A 24,220-nucleotide genomic window follows, 5' to 3' on the forward strand; every position below is an offset into this window, starting at 1 on the left:
CTTTGATTACAGAGAGTGAGGAATGCACTTAGCGTCTTTGACCTCTGATCACCACACACAATGATCACTTGCCTTAAAATTAGCACTTTTCTGTTAAAGTTCTTCATTTGCATTCCACAAGGCTTCTTTTTCATTTAATGGGTTGTTTGATTACAGGGATATACACAGTGGATGTTTGCTATTACATTATAATGGGATACAGATAAGTGAAAACAATGCATGTAACATCTCACTAGTTTTCATGAAGTTTAAACATCAAATACACTCTCATACATTTACCAATCACTTGGGTCTGTACTAATACACAAGTGAATTGGTCTGGCTTCCAACTATGGATTTATAAATATTCAGTGAGTCCTGGGCCTTTGGCATGAGCTGGTACCTGGTCTGCCAGCATCACATATAGTGCCTTTAAAACCATAACCTCTAATGCAATAGTGAGCAACCTGCGGCCCGCGGGCCACATGCAGCCCATCAGAGTAATCTTATTGTGGGCTGCAAGACATTTTGCTGACATCCGCAGCAAAAAAACCCTGACAACAACAATCTTCTTTAAGGGCAGTTTACAAGGATATGATATAAGCTCATCAATTGTAAATTGTGAAGAAATTTCCAGGATGCATAAACCTTTGATCTTTTACCTAGAGGTTTACAATAAAAATATCAACCCTGAAAAGCCAAGCCACAGCTTTGTAACTGCATAAAGGAGAGAGATAAAGTCTGTAGCATCTGACACTGTTATCTGAAAAAACTTGTCACCCTACAGCCTACCCCATGCCTCTCTTTTCCTGACTTTTTTTAAATCTGAAACAGCCATCTCCTTCTGCTGTTGCTCAACTCACTGATTTTAATAACATCAAACAATGCTTTACAAAATAAGCTATCATAAACTTTTCAAAGTTGAATATGAAAAAAACAGGGACCTAGGAACAAGAGACCTGGGAGGTGGTTTGACGATGGACTGAAATCTTTTTTTGTTTAGTGTAAGAGTTTTTTATCCATTCTCTGTTAGTTGCCTTGCTTTAGCCAGGGCCAGCCTTTGTCATACAGAAAGATTCGCTGAACTTCAGAAAACTTTATTGCCCTCCATCATTTTGCCAACTTTCTAATCATTTTGTCATGGTGCACGGGGACTGGCTGTGGGGTGGGGGATGTTTTTCCAGATAACAGGCTACAGACTTTATCTCTCTCCTGCATGCAGTTACAGCACTTTTCAGATTTGATATTTTTTATCTGCAAATGACAGTGGGGATTATACTGTACCCTGGAATTTAACACTTTCTTCACAATTTACAAATGAGCTTTCTTAAGAGGTTTATGTCCCATCTTTGTAATCTGCCTTTAGAGGAGTCTTTTGTTTGTGGATTTGTTTTTTATGGGGGGTTGCATGCTGGGTAATTCATTTTTAAAAACAAGTTTATGCTCTTATTTCAAAGGTTGGGATAGTCTCGCTTTTAAATATTACAGTGTAATGTTTATTTCACCAGACGTCTTTCTCTTTGCTTAAGACAAAACCATGATGTTTATCAAGGTAGGGTGGAGGCAAGAAGTTGCTAAGAGGGTACAGTTTTAAAGGCAGTATGCAATGTACAGTTTGAAAAAATTGCAGGGAAATTAATATTTTGGGGCCACTCCAATTGATGATAAAAATGGAAAAAAGTAATTGTCATACAGCTGTTAAATATTGCTACAAAAATAAAGATGTTGGTGCATTTTGATTATATCACAAGGCTTTTTTAGCGTGTCTGAGCTAGGGGGTTTGAAGCAGTGAGCTGCACAGTGCTAACAATGACTTTACCCCCTACCCCTTTTAGGTTTCATGTTTTGTCATTGCTGTTCTTTTAGGGTCCAATATGTGTTTTAGGATATTAACGAACAAAAATTGTTGTTGCTTTTGAAGTACTTCTGTAAAATATCACTAAGGATGTAAAGACAAGCATTGTGATTATGGTCCAGTGTTTGTCATCCCAGTCAGAGATGCCCAGCCTCTGCACGTATACCCATTCCACCTGACACCTTTGGAAGTGTTCGTTATTTACTAACTCCCCGGTGAAAAAGTGATTAGAAACACTGGAAAAAGAAAAGTGGGAATATAATGCCTCATGTGGTTGAGAAGGGTTTCTGCATGACACATGCTTACCCATGTTAAACCTTGATAGCTAATAAGACATACATACAAGGCTGTTTTGCTAAATAAAGATTTCAAACATTTGTTAAAATGCCCCACCAAGGTTTTTTTGTTTTCATGTTACCTTTTAAAGTCTGTGTTCCTCTGTATGTGTGTACAGGTCCATTTCATGTTTTTTCATTTCTTTTTGGTATTTTGCTAAATGTGTCTGTGGCAAGGTGATGACTCATCACATGGTGCCTCCTGCTGGTTGTCCAGGGAATTAGCTCTTTCCAGCCCCAGAGCGGCCTCTGCCAGCTTATGTCTCGCCTGCCGCTGGCCCCCATGTCCCTCCTGGACCCCGGTGCCCTTTACCCAGGGTTTCAGCTCATCGCAGCAACCCCCAGTCTGGGTCTCCCCACTCAGGGGAACCCCCAACCCCCTATCCCCACCTCGCCTCAGTGGCTACTGTCAGTCACCATCTAGCCCCACTCACTGGGGGCAGACTGCAGTCTGTAAAGGCCACTCATCATTGGCAAGGGGGGTTTGGACCTGCTGCCTCTGCCTACCTCTGGGCTGCCCCTCTGCAGCCTCAGTACCCTTTGGGGGCCCTTAACTCAGCCTGCGGCTTTTCTAGGCTGGAGCTCCCCAGCTCCCTCAGCCCTTCCCCAGTGCTGCCCCACCCTAGATACCGTTCTCAGCTTCCCAGATAGCCGGGTCCTTCTCTCTCTCTAGAGCCAGAGATACTGTCAGGTTCTAGCCCACTGCCCTCTTATAAGGGCCAGCTGGGCCCTGATTAAGCTACCACAGCTGTGGCTGCTTTCCTAATCAGCCTAGCTTCCCTCGCTGCAGCCCTCTCCAGGGCTGCTTTACCCCATTCAGGCAGGAGCAGGGTGACCACCCCGCTACACAGCCGAATAGGTTAATAATGTGAAACATTTACTGCTAAATCGTTTAAGAAACATTGAATCTTAAGACGAATATTTAGTTTGTAGCTACTGCTTCTCAGATATTAAAATACAGGTTTTTCTAATACGCCATTGCTGTTTTTATTTTCTTTAGTAAATTCAGGTTTAGTCTATTCATCTACATGCCATACCCTAAATTCGGAAGGAGTTACAGGTTTAACTTAACAAAAAGGATATCATTTATGGAAAGACTGAAAGCAAAATTGTGCAAAGGATGCTGCAGTTTCATGGTTAGGAAACTCTCTGACGATGTGGGAGATTGAGGATCCAGTCTGTCAGTGCAAATGCCTGTTTCCTTATTTAGCCACAGTGCAACATCTTCAACTGGAGAAACTGATGAAGCCCCATGCCAGAATTTCCATGACCTAGTGGCTTGGGCACTCACTAAGATATGGCAGATTCTTGTTCAAATCTTTTCCTCAGGTAAAGTGAGGACTTGAACTAGGGGTCTCCTGCATCCCAGGTGAGTACCCTCATGGGTGGTCTAGAATTTATGAGGGAGTGTGATGGTCATCACTTTTATAAGGCTATGATACATTTTCTACAAAGTATGCTTTGTGAGGTATGATTTGAAAACTCATAATCCGCTGAATATTATTGTCCTGGTAAAATGTGTGTATCAATATTGTATGAGAAGTTATTAGATTAAGACAAGATTAAGACAAGCAGGGACAAATTAGTTTTTCAGAGACAAAGACACACTAGAACCCCACTCAGGTGTTAAAGGGCCATCACCTACTTACGCGGCCATTCTCCAGCAATTGGAAAGGGTAAACAAGAAATTTACATCTCATCACAGAAACGTTTCAAATCTCATGTCCACAAGAGACAGCTTGTCACCTTCACTCCAGCTGTGGGTAATCCTTGAAGAAGGGAGAGGGATATAAATAAGAGAGACAGTGACCTCCAACTCACCTCTCCTCCCATCTCTCTGCTCATGATATCAACAACTCTCAAAGAACTGAGTTAAGCGGGGAGTGGTCCCAGGCTGGAAGGAGACCCAGCCTGTGAAATTCACAACAGTGTATGCTGAGACAAAAACCTTTGTTTTTAGGCTAGTTAAATTAGGTATTGGCTCGCGTATTACTCTTGTATTTTGTTTTGTAACCAAACCTAACTTCTATGCATGAATACTCATAATCACTGAAAATGTATCTTTCTGTTGTTAATAAACTTATCTTATTGTTTTATCTTAATCAGAGTGTGTTTGGATTAGAGTGTGTGGGAAATTCCATTTGGGATAACAAGCTTGATGCATTTTCATTTGATGAAATGACAGACTTTCTATGAGCTTGCATTGTTCATTAGTGTGCTGGACTGTACAAGACACACATTTGTGTGGGACTAAGAACTTGCGGGTGTTGCACTGTATGTAACTCATGAGTGACTGGTCAGAGTGCTCATGTATTTAGCTGGGAGTGAATTTACATGCTGAAGGCTGTGTGAGCAGACTAGGAGTGGCTTTTCTGGTAAAAGGCGCCCCCTGCTAGAGACTTCAGGGGACACTGCTGTCCAGATTGTACCTTGGGAAATGTCCCCGGAAGCTGGGCTTCAACTCTCCCCCTACCTCTGGCTGTTTTGTGTGAGTTCATTGGCAGGACCGATCTGGTGGGCAGGTTCTGACCACACTTACTGGATCAGGCCCTGCTGGTGAGTTAGGTGAAGGGCTGACTATCTTTCCCCATTTCGTGCATCGCTCTGGGGATTAGCCATCTGCATGCCTAGAGGGAGGCAGCTGAGTGGGGGTTTTGTGAATGCCACTGAGGCCTGATTCTGGGATTCAGGCACCCATGCCCAGATCCTCAAAGGTGTTTAGGCTCCTCACTTCTATAGATTTCAGTGAAAGTCAGGAGCCTAAATAACTGTGAGGATCTGGGCCCTGAAGGGTGCACCTACACTGCCCATAGCAGTGAGCCTTCCAGCCCAGCTCTGCCGACTTGGATTTGCAGGAGAAAGCTAGTGTACTCAATGCTTTTTTTGCCTCTGTCTTCACAGACAAGGTCAGCTCCCAGACAGCTGCACTCTGCAGCACGGTATGGAGAGGAGGTGACCAGCTCTCTGTGGGGAAAGAAGTAGTTTGGGGCTATTTAGGAAAGCTGGATGAGCACAAGTCCATGGGGCCGGATGCGCTGCATCCGAGGGTGCTAAAGGAGTTGGCCGATGAGATTGCAGAGCTGTTGGCCATTATCTTTGAAAAATCATGGCGATCGGGGGAGGTCCCGGATGACTGGAAAAAAGCTAATGTAGTGCCCATCTTTTAAAAAGGGAAGAAGAAAGATCCAGGGAACTACAGGCCAGTCAGTCTCACCTCAGTCCCTGGAAAAATCATGGAACTGGTCCTCAAGGAATCAATTCTGAACCACTTAAAGGAGGGGAAAGTGATCAGGAACAGTCAGCATGGATTCACCAAGGGCAAGTCATGCCTGACTAACCTAATTGCCTTCTATGACGAGATAACCGGCTCTGTGGATGAGGGGAAAGCAGTGGATGTACTATTTCTGGACTTTAGCAAAGCTTTGGATACAGTCTCCCACAGTATTCTTGCCAGCAAGTTAAAGAAGTATGGGCTGGATGAATGGACGGTAAGGTGGATAGAAAACTGGCTAGATGGTCGGGCTCAACGGGTAGTGATCAATGGTTCCATGTCTAGTTGGCAGCCGGTATCAAGTGGAGTGCCCCAAGGGTCGGTGCTGGGGCCGGTTTTATTCAATATCTTCATTAACGATCTGGAGGATGGTGTGGACTGCACCCTTAGCAAGTTTGCAGATGACACTAAACTGGGAGGAGTGGTTGATACGCTGGAGGATAGGGATAGGATACAGAGGGACCTAGACAAATTAGAGGATTGGGCCAAAAGAAATATGATGGGGTTCAACAAGGACAAGTGCAGAGTCCTGCACTTAGGACGGAAGAATCCCATGCACTGCTACAGACTAGGGACCGAATGGCTGGGCAGCAGTTCTGCAGAAAAGGACCTAGGGGTTATGGTGGACGAAAAGCTGAATATGAGTCAACAGTGTGCCCTTGTTGCCAAGAAGGCTAATGACATTTTGGGTTGTATAAGTAGGGGCATTTCCAGCAGATCATTGCCCTCTACTCAGCACTGGTGAGGCCTCATTTGGAGTACTGTGTCCAGTTTTGGGCCCCACACTACAAGAAGGATGTGGATAAATTGGAGAGAGTCCAGCGGAGGGCAACAAAAATGATTAGGGGGCTGGAGCACATGACTTATGAGGAGAGGCTGAGGGAACTGGGATTGTTTAGTCTGCAGAAGAGAAGAATGAGGGGGGATTTGATAGCTGCTTTCAACTACCTGAAAGGGGGTTCCAAAGAGGATGGATCTAGACTGTTCTCAGTGGTAGAAGATGACAGAACAAGGAGTAATGGTCTCAAGTTGCAGAGGGGGAGGTTTAGGCTGGATATTAGGAAAAACTTTTTCACTAGTAGGGTGGTGAAGAACTGGAATGGGTTACCTAGGGAGGTAGTGGAATCTCCTTCCTTAGAGGTTTTTAAGGTCAGGCTTGACAAAGCCCTGGTTGGGATGATTTAGTTGGGTTTGGTCCTGCTTTGAGCAGGGGGTTGGACTAGATGACCTCCTGAGGTCCCTTCCAACCCTGAGATTCTATGATTCTATGACTTACACTAGCCCTGTAAAGACAGCTGTGCAGAGAGCGCACTGAAGGTGCAGCGTGGGCTCCGAAGCTTATGGAGCCGGGGTGAGCAGCAGCCCAAGCTGCAATACCTACACAGCTATTTTTAGCACAGGAGGCTTGGTGCCACAGGCAGTGTAAACCTACCCGAAGTGGAGTTAGCTTAAGTCAGTCCCTTTGTAAATCTAGCCCCTGGTTACAGTTAACCAGGGAAGCAAAATGAGCATGAAACCCCTCAGCATTCTTGGTGTAGACTTTATTTGGGAATGTACTAACAGCAGTAAAAGCATATAGTCCTCTAAAAATGCTTGATTCTGTACAGATATATGGATCAAGCTGTCTCCTATATTCCAGTTACTAAGACTTTGTACACTTATTTAATCACTTTATTTAGAAATGTATTAACAGCATGAAAAAAGCATGTTTCCCTCTTAAGGAAAAGGGGTGTGTGTGCGTGTGAGAGAGTGTGTGTGTGTGTGTGTACATGTCTCCTTTATTCCTCTGTCATTAAGAATTTGTACAATTGTTTAATTACTTTCTTTAGAAATGTACTAACTGCCCACAATATTTTCCTCTAAAATGAGGAAAATGCATCATTATATATGTTACATTTCTCCTTTATTCCTCTGTCATTAAGAATTTGTACAATCGCTTAATGACCGTATTTAAAAATGCACTAACTGCACGAGGGGCAGCTGCAGAGGCAGAGGGGAGGGCTGGTAGGCACCAGCAGGTGCAGAGAGGGGAAGATGGGAGTGGGCAAGGTTTACCAGGGCTAGGTCCCTGCAGAGGGTGCCTGGGGCTATGAATTGTAGCAGAGGCCATGGGGTGGCGGGAGCCTTGCCAGGAGGTTCAATTCATACCTCTCCCACCCACATGAGCGAGGGCCTCCTGACACCCTCCCTGTGCTCACGAGCCTGGCCCATCATGTGTCTCATGCAGGAAACCAGCAGCTGCAGCCCCTGGCCAGGCTGGGAACAAAACCAACAGACTGGCCCACAGCAAGTCACTCCTTCCCTTCTGCACTGAGCTCTCCTTGTTGGGGCCACGCAGCTCACAGAGAGGTCTCTGGATATGGCTCCGAGGGACTGGGGGGCCGGGAACACAGCGCTGCTTGTCCTTCTGGGCTGGCTTGGGGGTGAGTGCCCTTTTCTCCTGCCGTTCAGCTACACAGAGATTTCAAAAACTGGTTAAAGAATCTGCTCCTCTGGCACTTTTGCAGACTAGATGTAACATTTCCCTGGGAGTCAGGACTCGTGGGGTCTATCACCAGCTCTGAGAGGGAAGTGCTATCTAGTAGTTAGAGCAGGGAGCAGTATTCAGGCCTCTGGGGTTTCAATCCCCAATTCTGGGATGGAGCAGGAGAGGACCAGGGATACAGGAGAGAGCCCACTGGCTCAGAGTGGGTATGTCTGCACTGCAGTTGAGAGACATAATCTATCTAACCAGATCATAGCAGCGCCCATAACGATAGCAGTGACGCTATGGCAGCATAGGCTGTTCTGCTCCCTGCTCCCCTCAACACCAGGCCTGGGACAGGAAGGACTGGGGGGTAAAATCCCCAGGAACTGCTCCTGCCCCCCCCCCCACTCCAAGTCTGCAAGGAGAGAAAATCCTCCTCACGCAGCTGCAGAAGGATCTGATGTGGGGCTGGGTGGCAAAAGGGGTGTGTGCAGAATTGTTGTGCAGCTGGGTGGGTAGAACTCCTGTGGGGCTGGGCTAGACGTGGGCGGGGGGGCACAAAATTCATGGATGTCGGCATGCGGTGGCACAGAATTGTATTTCCCACGAAAAATGAGCAACACCAATTGTCACCCACACACATACACCCCATGGGCAGTTCAAAAATCAGAGGACAGCTCCCAACACGTTCTTTTTTCTCTTAAAAAAATCAGGATTTTGAAGCCAATCTCATGATTTTTTGTGTGTGCGACTCATGATTTGTGAATGTTTGGGGATGACAATTCTGCAGTCAGACTCCCTCGCTGTCTTTAACATGCCTCTTGGTGTCTAGAAACCTCCCCAGTGAGAGTGTGTCCCCTCAAAGGCCCTAGTAGTGGTACTGGAAATTTCAGGTGACGGCCTGGAGCAGGTACCTCGGCTCCCAGATTTAAGTAAGCTCTTCTCTTAAAGACAATGAAGCAGCAGGAGCTGCATCGTCACTTCACAGGATCACGAGCAAAAAGAAGCAGGGAAAAGTTTTTAAAACCTCTAAGTGACTTCGGCTCCTCATTTCCATTTTTAAAAGGGACTTAGTTAGTCCCAGATCCTCAAAGATATTGAAGCTCCAAATTCTCACTTATTTCAGCACTAGAGGGGCACTGTCCTGCAAGGGGTAGGAAGCAGGGGGGTCAGATTTAAACGGGAGTTCAGAGCCTAGGACCCATAGGCTTTGGGCTGTAGGAGCCTAAATCCCATGGGATTTTGAAAATTACACCCACAATCTGATTAAATAAATAGACTTTTTTCTGCTTGGTGATGGTAGAGTTCTGTAATCCCAAATCTCCTGAGCAAGGATGTGTTCAAAGTTAGGAATTTCCTGAGACAAAGGATGTCCCAGTGGGTAGGTCTCTAGTGGATAAGGAAGGATGAGGTTGGGTTGCAATGCAGCGTGGATAGGGAGGAGATCAAAACTAATCTAGGTACAGCCCAAAAACTAAATGAATACTTTGCCTCAGTTTTCAACAAGGATGATAATATGATGCAAGGGCATGAAGGCAGGGTATACACATGGAAATTACCACATCTAAGGTGGAAGACAAATTTAAAAGTTCTTAACGCATCCAAATTGGAAAGGCCAGCTAATATCCATCCCAGAATACTGAAAGAACTGGTACATGAGATTGCTAGTACACTAGCAATGATTTTTAATAAATCTATGTATTCAGGGACAGTACCATATGACTGGAGAATAGCTACTGTCGTAACTATATTTAAGAAAGCGGGGGAAAAAGTGATCCAGACAATTACAGACCTATTAATCTAACCTCGATAGTAGGAAGGTTTTAGAACAAATTGTGAAGGAAAGAATATTTAAATTCATTGAGGTAAATGGAAAAGGGGCTGTAATGCAATCGGGGTTTACCAAAGGTAGATTGTGCCAGACTAACCCAATTTCCTTCTTTGAGACAATATCTGATTTTTTAGATAAGGGAAGTGCATCTAATATACGTGGACTTTCGGTAAAGCTTTTGTCAAAGTACCACATGGGAAATTATTACTTAAATTAGGGAAGATGGGGATTGGTACAAGCATTGTAAGGTGGGTGAAGAACTGGATAAAGGGAAGAAGGCAACAGGTTGTGCCAAAAGGTGAACTATCAGGCTGAGGGAGGTTACTAGTGGAGTTCCTCAAGGAGCGGTCTTGGTATTCAATATTCTTATTAATGATTTGGCACAAAAAGTGGGAGTGCACTAATGAAATTTGCTGATGGCACAAAGTTGGGAGATGTGATCAGTACAGAGGAGGATCAGAGTATTCTACGGAAAGATTTGGGTGACCTTGAAGACAGGAATAACAGAAATGGGATGAAATTCAATAGTGCAAAGTGCAAGAATTTCTACTACAAACTGGGGGCTCATCAGTTGGAAGCAATGGAGGAAGAGAAAGACCTGGGAGTGCTGCTCGATCACAGGATGACTATGAGCCACAAATGTGATGAGTCTGCGAAAAAGACAAATGTAATCCTAGGGTGTATCAGGTGAGGCATTTCCAGTAAAGAGAGAAAAGTATTAATGCAATTGTATGAGGCATTTGTAAGGCCTCATCTGGAATACGGAGTGTGATCCTGGTCACCCATGTTCAAGGAAGATTCATTCAAACTGGAACAGGTGCAGACAAAGGCTACTCGGATGATCAGGGTTTGGAGGGGCGATCTTATGAAAAGACACTGGTAAGGAATGGTGTCCCTAGGCTCTGTTTGTCAGAGGGTGGAGATGGAGAGCAGGAGATAGATCACTTGATCATTGTCTGTTAGGTTCACTCCCTCTGGGGCACCTGGCATTGGCCACTGTTGGAAGACAGGATTCTGGGCTGGATGGATCTTTGGTCTGACCCAGTATGGCCGTTCTTATGTTCTTATGTTCTTGTGAGCTTGGCCTTTTCGTTTAGCAAAACAGAGGCTGAGGGGGGACCTGATTGTTCTCTGTAAAACCACTGGGGGGTAAATACCAGAGAGGGTGAAGAGCTATTGAAGATAAAGGACAATATTGGTGCAAGAGCAAATGGATGTAAATCGGCCATGAACAAATTCAGGCTGGAAATTAGAAGACGGTTTTTAACCATCAGAGGAGGCAGGTTCTGGAACAGCCTCCCAATAGGAGTTGTGGGGGCTTATTTTTTAACTTAGTTAAACTTAGTTATTTTTTTAAGAAGGAGCTGGACTAATTTTTTAGTGGGATTGTATGACAGGATTGATTGTGGTGGTGAGGAGCAGAGCTCGGCATCCCTGGGGGTCAATTCTGTTGCAATGTTCCTAAAATCTCCAGTTTCAGGGCTTCAGCTGGTCAGGAAGGGAATTGTTTCCTCAATGTAGTTTTGGTTGGTTGGGTGGTTTGTTTGGGTGTATTTTGGAGGTGGCAGGATTGTGGGGTTTTTTGGCCTCCTTCCTCTGAAGCATCAGGACTGGGCTTGGCTGGAGATGGGACACAGGACAGGGTGGGCCAGGGCTCTGAGGTGGCACCAAGCTTCTCTCTCACAGTGCTTGGCTGGCTGGTTCTCGCTCACATGCTCAGAGTCTAACTGATCACCACATGTGAGGTCAGGAAAGAATTTTCCCCAGGTCAGACTGGCAGCGACCTTATGGGGAGGTTCACCTTCCTCGGCAGTGTGGGGTGTGGGTCATATGCCGGGATCATCTGGGTGTATCTCATTTAATCAATTCCCTGCCATGGCAGGGGCCTCGAGCCTTGGTGCACTTCAGTCCCTCCTAGTCTCTGTCTGTGGCACACAATAGTCTAGTCTCCTGAGGGCCATGATACAATTTCCATTGTAGGGTTTAGTGTGCAGGTGCTGGTGGCCTGTGATACACAGGAGGTCAGATTATCTGTTGGCCCCTTTTGGCCTTAAACTCTATGACTCTGGGCTGTGGTTCAAGTCCCTGTTCTGGCACAGATTTCCTGTGTGACTTTGGGCAAGCCACTTAATCACTCTGGACTTCCGTTACCCATCCACCCCATGGGGTTAAGAGCCCTGCCCAGCCTCACAGGGTGTGAATTCAAACAGGCCCAGGTGCAGAGAAGGACTGCTAGGATGACCAGGAGAATGGAGAGCTGATCTGATTAGAGGAGAGTGAAGATCTTGGCTTGTTTAGCCTAGCAAAGGCAGGCTGACAGGGGATCTGATGGTTCTCTGCACATACCTCAGGGGTCGGGGGAAAGAAAAGCTATTTAAGCTAACGGATAATGCTGGCACCAGAACAGATGGGGATAAACTGGCCAGGAATACACTGAGGCTGGAAATTAGAAGACAGGTTCTAACCATCAGAGGAAGGAGGTTCTGGAGCAGACTCCCAGTAGGAGGAGTGGGGACAAACACCCGAACTAGTTTGAAGATGGAGCTTGACGTGTTTACAAATGGAATGATATGATGGGGGTCGCCTGCAATAGCAGGGGATTTGACTGGATGACCCAGGATCTCCCTTCCAGTCCTGACATGGGTTCCCACTGTGTTTTAGCATCAGTCAGTTCCTGAGGTGTAAACCTGCACTGGGTTAACTAAAGTGCTGTTTGCAAACAGAATGAAAACAGTGCCGCTTGGACTGTCTACACTTATCTTGGTTCTGCTTCATCCCTGTTCTGACAGCGAGAAGCTAACCCCAGGATGGCCAAATCCAAAATAAGAGTGTCTCCACAGGATTTTACACAGGGTTAACTAAATTCAGTCAAACTGGTGCAACCCACATGTAGCAAAAGCCACACCCCCATTTGCCTATCAAGGACGGCATTATGGGTAGGGCTTCTACCACTTACCTATACCCTTTGAAAGGGAGGTATGTTCTCAAGAAGGAAATCTTCATATTTCTTATGCAGCCCTTGGAGTAAATAGTCTGGGCTGCAGGAATTTGTTACCTTTATACAGTTAGGGTTTTCTGCTATTGAAACTCACGTCCTAAGCCCTGGCTCAGAGGCAAAGGTCTGGTTGCCTCCAGGCTCCCAGGAGACGGGGAACAACCCGCTGTAAAGACACATAGGCGTGGAGGATGCTAGGAAGGACATTCATGGCTCAGACCTAATCTTCCCCTCTCTGAGTCTTTATTCCCACATTTCACTTGCAGGTTTGAGCGTTTCAGAGCACGCTCAGCTCCGGCTGGTGAATGGCTCAAGTCGTTGTTCTGGGAGAGTCGAGGTGCTTCACAACCAGCAGTGGGGAACCGTGTGTGATGAGGGCTGGGACTTACAGGATGCTGGAGTCGTGTGCAGGCAGCTGGGCTGTGGGACGGCGTTATCAGCCCCAGGGTTGGCTGAGTTTGGAGAAGGGTCTGACCACATCTGGCTGGCTGAGGTTAACTGCACAGGGACAGAAGCTGCCCTCTCTGAATGCAGAGCTAGTCCTTGGGGAGGCAAGAACTGCACCCACAGAAAAGATGCCGGCGTTGACTGCTCAGGTAATATTAACCCCCGTCTTATTGTGCAGGAGGTGGAGGCGTTCTTCCCCCGCCCCATAGTCAGTTCTCACCCCAATGCTCCAGAGCAGCGCTGGGGGTGTTGTGCTGCTGGCAGTGGGGTGAGTGACTGTAACGTCCAACAAAGCTGCCACACTGAGGTGTGCTATGGGGCCTCAGTTTCTCTTCTGGGTGTGACCTGCGGATACTCATACATCTCCCAACTGCTGTCTCAAATGAAGTCTCTTCTGGGCTTCCCACAGCCTCTCTGGTCCCTTTCCCCAGCATCACAGTCCCCTCTGCGCCTCTTCTCTCAGGCTAGACAGCCCTGCTCCCTATGCTGAGCTCCCACATGGTCACATGGTCCTTCCCAGCCATGTGCTGGCCTGGGACATCCCGCACTCCCTCCAGGGAAACCATGTTCAGGCCTCTCAAGGGGCACTCCCAATGCCCTCCCCACCCCGCTCTGAAGTGTCCCAACTTTGGTCCAGCAGGCCTTGTGTTCTCTGTACTCAGTGCCTCCACCCATTGGCCAGGTGCATGAAGGGCCAGACAGCCCCTGTGATCTCTAGGGCATTGTACAGAGCCAAGGACCAGCCCATGAGAAGGAGAAACCATGATTCATCGCCGGTTAGGGTTGGAGCAGGGGAGCCGACAGGGAGGTTGGATAACAGAGTCACCCCACCATGCCACAGCAATAACCACTGCCTGCCCACAACCACGCAGGCACAATACACACTCCCCCACAGCCCTCCATCCACCTGGGGGACAATGGCAGGAGGGGGCTCTTTGCTGAGAGGTCGACAGCTCACCCCACTGATGCAGTGGGTCTCTGCCTGCTCCTAGCTCCTGTTGCAGAGGGGCTGTCCCATGCAGGCAGGTCTTCCCCCCATGGCAGTAGGGGTGCTCCCAGCATGGGTGGGCTCTCTGAGCCCTGCAGCTGATGATGTGGCTTGTTCGTTGGGCTCCTGGTCCCATACCCATGGGCACGGGCATCTCAAGCACAGACAAGCTAGGCAGCCTCAATTCTGCCCTGTGCTGCTGACTGTTGGGGGGCTGAGAGGGGCTTTTCACAAGCCCTCAATCTGTCTCCATACAATCCCCAGAATTCCCAGCTCTGTAACATGCCCACTGGGCCGTACATGCGCCTGAGAGGCCAGCACTGTCCAAACACCCCAGTCACTGCAGGGCAGAGTTAAGGTTGATTGGTGCTTAGCTGGGATCTCCCAGATCGTAACATGCTGAGGGTTCTTTACAGTTTCACCTTAACACTGAATTTCCTGGGTTTAGTGCACTTGATTGGGGGAATAATTACAGCATCCCCTTGGGGTGAATTTTACTGTTTAGTCTTTTTTCTCCTGGGGCATTTGTAGGTTTGACCATTTCAGAACACACTCAGCTCCGCCTGGTGAACGGCCCAAGTCGCTGTGCTGGCCGAGTCGAGGTGCTTCATGACCAGCAATGGGGAGCCGTGTGTAATCACAGCTGGGATATTAATGATGCCAAAGTCGTGTGCAGGCAGCTGGCATGTGGGGCAGTGTTATCAGTCCCAGACAAAGCTTGGTTTGGAGAAGGGTCTCAACCCATCTGGCTGGATGAGATTAACTGCACAGGAACAGAAGCTTCCCTCACTGAGTGCAGGGCTAGACTTTGGGGAGACCATAACTGTACTCATGAAGAAGATGCTGGTGTTGTGTGCTCAGGTAACCCTCACATATGTAATTTCCTGCATGGCGATAGGGGGCCTGTACTAGAGTGATGGTGGTTCAGCAGGGGGCAGCCTCCCCTCATAGTCAGTGCTGGTCTTAGTGACCCAGCCTGGCATTAGTGGGTTTGGTTCGCAGTCAGTGGTGGACCTAGGGGGCGCTGTACTGCAGGGAGCAGGGCTGCAGCTCAAAGTCTTTCATTACAACTTTGACATAAAAAAAAAGATAATATTCTTAATCAATACTAAGTAGCAGCTGCCCCTAATGATTTTAAAAATAGAAAATAGACCAGCAATAGAATATATAATAATATAACAATAACAGAATATGATGATGTCAGATCCTGACTTGTCAGTGGTAGTAGTGCATATTAGTCGCTTGTACTACTGACAAGTCAAAAAATAACATACAAATAATATGTGCATGAATATAACCTCATCAAACAGAATTTGAAACAAAAGTTTGAAATTCCAAAACAAAATAAGAAAATGGGAATTTTCTGAAACTGAATTTTTTCAGAATTTCCGGTTCATGGGAAATTTCAAAATGATTTGGTCTGGTCCTGCGAACTGGAATTTTCAAGTTTCAGCCACTGTAGTTCTTATCCTGTCCTCATCACTAATGTGGCAGAACGCCTTGTGCTAGCCAAATGGCCACACTGCCCTGTGTTTGTGTTGGAGAAGGCAGGTCAGAGGTGTGCTGCTGGCACTGAGAGTGGAAGGCGTTAAGGTCTGTGTTGGTTCTTAGTTCCTGAGGCAGTTTACTCTACAGCCCCTGAGCAAGTTCTGTATCCAGCTTTACCCCTGTGGGAGAGAGCTCCATGATGTGAGGGAAGCAGGTCCTCATTCTGGAGGTTTAGGTGAGATTAAATCTGCTGGGCCCAGGACAAAGAGCAGGACCAAGACCCTCAACCAAGCGCTATGAGGAACTGGCATAGAGAGCCGGCTATGGGTGTGATGTGCCCCCAAGAGGAACTTTTAGGCTAAGAACACTCGTGTCGGAAATATGTCAGTTTCATGTTATCATCTTTATCAAGAGTCATTTTAATTTTTTTTTCTAAATTAATAAAGAGACGTACCGACATCCAATTACTGTTGTCCTCATTAGCATATGTAAGAATATAAGAACAGCCATACTGGGTCAGACCAAAGGTCCATCTAGCCCAGTATCCTGTCTTTCGACAGGGGCCAATGCCAACTGCTTCAGAGGGAATGAACAGAACAGGTAATCACCAAGTGAGCCATGCCCTGTTGCCCATTCCCAGCTTCTGGCAAACAGAGGCTAGGGACACCATGCCTGCCCATCTTGGCTAATATACAGCAGCATGGGAAGTGATTCAGAACCCAAGATTTTTGCAAACAGGTGCCAACAAAGGCTAAAAATGGGAAATGCACCATTAACAATAATGAAAAGAGGCAATTTTTGAAGAGCTGCTCTGCTATGGGTCTGACCCTGAGCTGCTGCAAACCAGCATTGACATTTCAACTACCCAGCACATTATCATTTCTAAGTTTCATTCATTGCCACTTTTTCATCCTTCCTTTAAAAAAATCATCATCCAACACTCCCATAAAGGTAGTGGCCACCTGTTCCTTTTAGCTCTGGCCTCGGTACAGCTCCATGGTAATGCCTGTGATGCATTGGTGGGTTTGACCGTTTCAGAGCAGTCCCAGCTCCGGCTGGTGAACAGCCAGAGTCGCTGCACAGGAAGAGTCGAAGTGCTTCATAACCAGCAATGGGGAACCGTGTGTGATCACAGCTGGGACCTACATGATGCCGGAGTCGTGTGCAGGCAGCTGGGCTGCGGGACGGCATTATCAGCCCCAGGAAGAGCGCAGTTTGGAGAAAGCTCTGACCCCATCTGGCTGAATGAAGTCCACTGCACAGGCACAGAGGCGGCCATCACCGAATGCAGGGCCAAGCCCTGGGGAGTCCATAACTGCACCCATGAAGAAATTGCCGGTGTTGTGTGCTCAGGTAATATTAGCCCAGGTCATCCCTAGGGAGCGCTGTGCTGCAGGAATTAGTGCCAATAGCTCACCAAAGAGCATTCTCCTCTCTGAGCCTGCCCGAACCCTAATGCTCTGCTGTTGCAGACGGAGTTACTGTGGGGATGGAGATACCACTTGGGCTTCATTGGTAAGCAGACCCAGCCTGAGCTCATGGGGGCTCGCCATCCTCTGTCACTTTTACCGGACTCTGGGTGCTAACCCCATTTCTTTAGCTCATTGGGAAGTTGAGAAATTAATAGGTTTTAAAGTCTAAAGGACCATTACAGCCATCCCATAGAATCCTTCCCAGTTTCTTCTGCAGGGAGCCCACACCTTCTGGATGAGCTATAGCTTACGTTTCAGAATGACACCCAGGCTCAATGGAAAGACTCCTAGTGAAGGAGAATCCCCACCAGTTGTTTCAGTGATTAATGCCACTCACTGGTAAAAATGCCCAGCTTATTCCTGCCATTCAGCTCCCAACCCTTGGATCTCGTTCCGCCTTCCTATGCCAGATTTAACAGCCTCCTGCTCTCAGAAATCTCTACCCCATGTGGTACTTGGAGCCTGTGATCAAGTCACCCTTTAACCTTCTCTTGAGCAAACTAAACAGACTGACTTTTCACTAGAAGGCAGGTTTTCCGCACCTCGATTCATCCTCGGAGCTCTTTTCTGAGCCCTTTCATCTTATCTTTGGAAGTGTGGACATGAGAACTGGACACAGTATGTAGTTCCAGTCACACTAACACCATGTAGAGAGCAAATACCACTTCCCTCCTCCTACATGATATTCCTCTGCTTATACATCCCAGGATGGCATTTGTCCTCTCAGCTGCAATATCACACTGGGAACTCATGCTCAGCTGGTTCCCACCCTAGATCTTTTGCAGAGTCACTACATTCCAGCCAACAGCCCCACCGTCCTGCAAGTGTGCCCTGCATTCTTTGTTCCTAGATTTAGCCGGCTGTGTTAACATGCATGTTGTTCAAATGATCCTCTCCATACCAAGCAATCCAGATCTGTCTGTATAACTGACCTGTCCCCATCCTTATCTACCACTTCACCAATTGCTGTGTCATCTGCAATCTTCACCAGCAGTCATTTTACATTTCCTCCAGATCAGATTATTGATAAAAAATATTGAATATCATTGGGCCCAGAACAGGCCCCTGCAGGACCCCACTTCAGTCATCCCATTGGATGATGATTCCCTGTTACAATTATTTTTTGAAATCTATCAGTTAGACCAGTTTTAATTTAATACGGAATGCATTGATTTTGTAGAGTGCTAGTGTTTTAAGCTAGAATGTCTTGTGGGACTAAGTCAAACCTCAAACACATTTCCCAGTTCCCAGTTCCGCCCCCCATTCCGGTGACTTTATGCTGGGTAAAAGAGCTGGAGCAACATAAAGGGACCCTAAAACCCCAAGTGCTGGCCCAGCACCAGACATGAAGAAGACAGCCATATGGCTCTCCTCCAAGGACCCCCTCCCAAGGCCTGGGGTAGGGGCATACCAGGGCTGTCAAAGGTGGGACTGCTGCACCACACAGCGCTACTGACATTCTGTCAATGCTGCAGCCCACAGGGCAGCCCCCTGGAGGCTGCCATGACTCACATAAGGCCCACAACTATCCAAGTTATGCCAGGGGTCTCTTCAGCCCCCAAAGTAGCCCAGAATGGGGCAGGCACAAAGGTGGTTTAAAGCCACCATAACCCCCACCTTGAACTGTGCGTTGTATGCTGAGCTTTTCAAAGGCTTTGGCTACACTTGCATTTCAAAGCGCTGCCGCGGCAGCGCTCCCGCGGCAGCGCTTTGAAGCGCTAAGTGTAGTCAAAGCCCCAGCGCTGGGAGAAAACTCTCCCAGCGCTGTCCGTACTCCAGCTCCCTGTGGGGAATAACGGACAGCGCTGGGAGCCGCGCTCCCAGCGCTGGGGCTTTGACTACACTGGCGCTTTGTAGCGCCACAATTTGCAGCGCTGCAGAGGGTGTGTTTTCACACCCTGCTGCAGCGCTGCAAATTTGCAAGTGTAGCCAAGCCCAAAGACACAGCTCAGAATGTGGTGTTGAGTATAGAATGTCAACACAGCTACCCTTATCCAACAGAGCTGTGATCTCATCAGAAAACAATGGCAACCCGTTAAGATCTATTTTCCGTAAAGCCTTACTGGTAGCCTCCTTTCCATTATTTTGCTAGGACTGATGTCAGGATATCCTACTTATAATTTCCCAGGAGATCCCTTTCACTTTTTTAAAATATTGGCACGTTAATCTTTTCCAAGTTCTCTAGGACTTGTCCAGTGTTCCAGAATTTGTTAAATATCAAAATCAATGGCTCAAAGAGTCCCTCAGCCAATTATTTTAATACTCTTAGGGGTAAGTTATCTGGTTCTCCAGATCTGAAAGCTTCAATAGTTGCTGATTAACATAGTGCCTGGTCATTGAATAGAAAGTATTTCATTATTACTCTACATCATCCTTCCAAATACAGAACATTCTATCTTTTCTGCATTATGACTGACTATTTGACCATCACTATTAAGGAATGGGCCAATATCTTTGCTAGGATTTCATTTTTTCACAATATATTTAAAGATTTTTTTTATTGTTCTTAACCCTAATAACTGTAGAGGTTTCATTAATACCTTTAGCTTCCCTTATCAATTATCTTTGTTTCATAATTGCTGATTAATAGTCTTTACTTCCCCTTTTTTCCTTTTGTTGTATCGATGTGGGTGGGTGTGGGTGTAAAATGTATTTCTTATTGCTGCCTTCATTTCCCTGCTTAATCAGGATGGATCAAAGAACCCAACCTTTGTGACTGCAGGATTGTGTTTACTTTTTAATTACCTCCTGCCATTCTAAAACACTCCTGCAATTTTGATCAGACTTAGGGTTCTCTTTACTTGTATTGAATTTCTGTGCCATGTTTCCCTGCCCTCTTAATGAGTTCCAAGGGTGGCTGCTTGTTCTCAGTGTAGGGTGACATGGCCCTACAGATGCAGTAGCAGTAGCTGCATACTGAGCCCTTTGGGACTTCGCAGAGATGCACTGTCATCACTCAGTCATTTGTAGTAAAATGAATTGAAGAGAGTCTCTATTCACATGCTGTGTTTATAGGTTTATCTATTTCAGAGCCTGCTCAGCTCCAACTGGTGAATGGCCCACATCGTTGTGCAGGGAGAGTCGAGGTGTTCCTGAGCCAGCAGTGGGGAACTGTGTGTGATGATGACTGGGACTTTCTTGATGCCAGAGTTGTGTGCAAGCAGCTGGGCTGTGGGATGGCATCATTAGCGCCACATGGCGCTCACTTTGGACGAGGATCTCACCTTATCTGGCTGAATCATGTTAACTGCACAGGGACAGAAGCTGCTCTCTCCGAATGCAGGGCTTGGCCTTGGGGAGTGCATGACTGTCACCATGCAGAAGATGCCAGTGTTGTGTGCTCAGGTAAGCCTCACCCATGACACATATGGCACTGGGTGGCAGGTACTGTGCTGCAGGGAGTAGAGCAGCATGTGTTACTCAACAGGGGTCATTCTCCCCTCTGAATCAGCCCTGACTCTGATGTCCCAGACTGGCCTGAGCTGGGTCTTTGATGCTAAGAGCTAAAACAGAGGCCCTGCCCATTGTCTCTCTCCGCATTTTCTCAGCAGTCCGGGAGTTAATACTGGGTCTGAATTCCAGGTGGGGTGAATCCATTTGCCTTCATTCAGCCTGAAATCCTGGCGTGCTTTCAGCTGGACACAGGATTCTCTTCACTTCCTGGCCCAAAGTTCTTTTTTGCTTCAATCCCCCATGTCTAAGGGAATACTAACGCTGAGAGTCGCTGGGCAGGTCCCACGCGGTGTTGAGATGTCAGTGGGACAGGAGGGCTCCCAGCGTTTCTCAGGGGTTGCTCAACAACCTTCAGGGCCCAAATGCAGCCAAACTGCACATGCTGTCAACATTATTTTCCCCATCAATCTGTGTCACTGAACAGCATATTCCCACCCTCCCAGCCCCTCAGCTGCCTGTTCAAACAGGAATTAGTTCAGGGGCATCCTGTGGCCTGTTTTAGATAAGAAGTCAGACAAGATGATCACAATGATCCCTTCTGGTGTTATAACTAAGCCTACGATTTAGTCACAGAGGTCACAGAAGTCACTGCTGGTTACTCCCGCAGCTCCCATATGATGTGGGTGGTGGGGTACCCTGCAGCTCCGAGCTGCCAAGGGCTGCATGGGAACCCCCGAAGACTCGGCTACCAGGGGTGATGGGGGAACCCCCAAGCTCGTGGGCGGCGGTGGTGGGGGAACACCCGAGCTCCAGGCCGCCAGGGGCCCCTGAACTGCGGGTGGCAGGGGTACCCCACAGCCCAACAGCTGCTGCAGGCAGCTCCTAATCCCTGCACAGTTGCCCTGCATCAGGCAGTCTGGGGACCCGCAGATTCCCATTATGTCACAATATTTTTATTAAAAGTCATGGACAGGTCACAGTTCTGTGAATTTTTCTTTTTTCCCCTGACCTACCCGTGAATTTTACTAAAAATATTTGTGACAAAATCTTAGCCTTAGTCATAACCTATGACACAAACCTACCTCTGCCTTTCCTCCCACGCCCCAGAGCCTGGTATGTCCCTTGGCGTCTGGCTTCTCCGCTCTGCTCTGGTTCTGTTCCTGCTGGTGTCTGCCCCAATCATCACCTGCATCCTGGAGAAAGGAGCCCCCACCCTCCCTGAGCCCCTGAGAACTGGCAATGGCAGCAAGGGGCAGCCTGGAGAGGACCCAGCGATGGGAGAGGAGTCGGTTATATACGCCAGTGAGTAACTGTCATTTATGGGTGGTTCTGCTCAGACATTCAGCTGGGTAATTCCGGTAGCAATGTCTCCGGTCAGCCTGAAAGCATAAGTCTGAGTTCACGCCCCAGACTCAAGGACACAAACAAACCTTGGACATCTTTCATTATTTGTATCCACTTCCTTGAAATGGGGGATGGGGGATCCCATCTCTTACTGATGATTGGCCTCTAAATAGTGAAATCCCAGAATCATGTGGCGCTACAAGGATGGGCCAAAATCATCCTCAGAGTAGGATACTCTTTGTGACCTAAATTATAGGTAGCCTTGTCTACCTGTGAGCAGGAGGAGATTTGTCATGATCTGTCATTCAGAGGCAGCTTGGGCCATTCTCTTCAGACTTTGCAAACTACAATCCTTTCTTTCCGTTCGAGGTGAATCTGCCCATTGGCTGGACTCACTGATTTTCCCAGGCAAAGCAATGGGATGGAGGCATAAGATGTACGGTTACATGGAAGCAGGAATCTCTGTATTGCCGCATGGTTTAGCTGTGAGGAGGCGGGTTGGAATCTAAAACCAGACCTTAAATCTCCACTGGCCCAGAGCAGAGACCGGACAGTGTAAAATCTGGCCCGTTTTGTGGCTCTGGCCTGTCGCTCTCTGAGAGCCACTGTCAAACTGTCCCGCCTCTGGGAATCAGAAATGATGCTTCTGAAGGCCCTGCTGTTGCTTTAGGATTTGTCCAGTATTTTCAGAGCTGAGATTCCTCTGCCACCCAGATGCCTCCCTGTGCTCCTCAGCTGCTGAGATGTCAGGGGGAATTATCAGAGGAAGCGGTTAGAGTGTGAGCAGGACTCCTTGCCTTTGCAGGGGGTGTAGGAGGGACATGAGCGGGGGATTGCCAGGAGGACTATCGCTGAAATGATTTAGCTCATTTTGCTTCTCAGTCTCTATCCTCACTCCCCTTCACATTGTTTCATTCACAGATGTCCCAAGTCTTTTGGGCACCCAGAGACCTCAGTGAGAGATGTACTGACTAGGAGGATGCCAGCAACACAGGGCTGCGGGGAAGCCTGGCCTGGATTAGGGAGATGGCAGCTTCACCTCCTAGTGTCCAAACGTTCCACCCTCCATGTCTCTTGCACTAGAGCATGCAAGAGGCACGTCCCACATTGCTGCTTCTATCTCCAGCAAGGGGATGGCCATGCTTGCAGCATATGCGGCCTTTAATGGCAGGGCACGTTCTGAACAGGACAATGAGCTCATTGTTAATAAATGCAGGAAACACCTGGAATAATGTTTTTTTATGAGCTATGTCGCCCCCTTGTGGTATAGTTGTGAGCTGGCCTGTGTGCATCATGGGGAGAGACTCAGGGCATCTCAGATGTGGGCCTTAAACCCAACCCTGGGAGTGGCTCTTCCTTTAGCTCAGGGAGTTGGGTTGTGATCCTGGGCCAGGCTGCTCTGACTTCTGGTCGTCCTGGCTCCATGAAGGCAAAGCAGTGCTGGGGTCCCATCCCAACAGGTGCCTGTTGACATACTTCTTAGCTCTCACATGAGTTTGAGCAATCGGACTGTGGCAAGGGAAGGGAGCACACCGTGGGGCATCTGGAGCTGTGCGAGAACTGAGGGGTCACCTGGAACGGTTTTTAACCATAACCACCACTAAATGCTGTTGGCTGCCCATGGAGCCCACTGGACGTATAAAATGATAGGGTCTAAATTAGCTCTTACCACTCAGGAAAGAGATCTTGGAGCCATTGTGGATAGGTCCCTGAAAATATCCACTCAATGTGCAGCGGCAGTCAAAAAAGCAAACAGAATTTTGGGGATCATTAAGAAAGGGATAGATAATAAGACAGAAAATATCATATTGCGTCTATATACATCCCTGGTACTCCCACATCATAAATACTGTATGCAAATGTGGCTGCCCCATCTCAAAAAAGATATATTAGAATTAGAAAAGGTTCTGAAAAGAACAACAAAAATGATTCGGGGTATGGAACAGCTTCCATATGAGGAGAGATTAATAAGACTGGGACTTTTCATCTTGGAAAAGAGACAACTAAGGGGGGATATGATTGAGGTCTATAAAATCATGACTCATGTGGAGAAAGTAAATAAGGAATTTATATTTACTCCTTCTCATAACACAAGAACTAAGGGTCACCAAATGAAATTACTAGGCGGTGGGTTTAAAACAAACAAAAGGAAGTATTTCTTCACACAACACACAGTCAGTCTGAGGAACAATTTTCCAGAGGATGTTGTGAAGGCCAAAGACTATAACAGTGTTCAAAAAGGAACTAGATAAATTCATGGAGGATAGGTCCATCAATGGCTATTAGCCAGGATGGGCAGGGATGGCGTCCCTAACCTCTGTTTGCCAGAAGCTGGGAATGGGTGACAGGGGATGG

General features: G+C 47.3%; 1 protein-coding gene across 3 annotated transcripts; it reads left to right on the forward strand.

The window, feature by feature from the left end:
* Positions 1-7,726: 7,726 nt before the first annotated feature.
* Positions 7,727-23,026, forward strand: LOC120394576 (deleted in malignant brain tumors 1 protein-like). 3 transcript variants are annotated; one of them, XM_039518803.1, is made up of 7 exons: positions 7,727-7,863; positions 13,000-13,329; positions 14,700-15,029; positions 16,695-17,009; positions 20,144-20,473; positions 21,629-21,823; positions 22,787-23,026. In XM_039518803.1, the coding sequence occupies exons 1-7, from the start codon at positions 7,800-7,802 to the stop codon at positions 22,822-22,824; spliced, it is 1,602 nt and encodes a 533-aa protein (XP_039374737.1). In that variant the 5' UTR covers positions 7,727-7,799; the 3' UTR covers positions 22,825-23,026. The 3 variants fall into 3 exon arrangements, with proteins under 3 accessions (XP_039374737.1, XP_039374738.1, XP_039374739.1); XM_039518804.1 differs by having other exon boundaries at positions 20,159-20,473; XM_039518805.1 differs by lacking the exon at positions 14,700-15,029.
* Positions 23,027-24,220: the final 1,194 nt, after the last annotated feature.

This window comes from Mauremys reevesii, unplaced genomic scaffold (genome assembly GCF_016161935.1).
Source record: "Mauremys reevesii isolate NIE-2019 unplaced genomic scaffold, ASM1616193v1 Contig67, whole genome shotgun sequence".
In the NCBI taxonomy this organism is placed as follows: domain Eukaryota; kingdom Metazoa; phylum Chordata; order Testudines; family Geoemydidae; genus Mauremys; species Mauremys reevesii.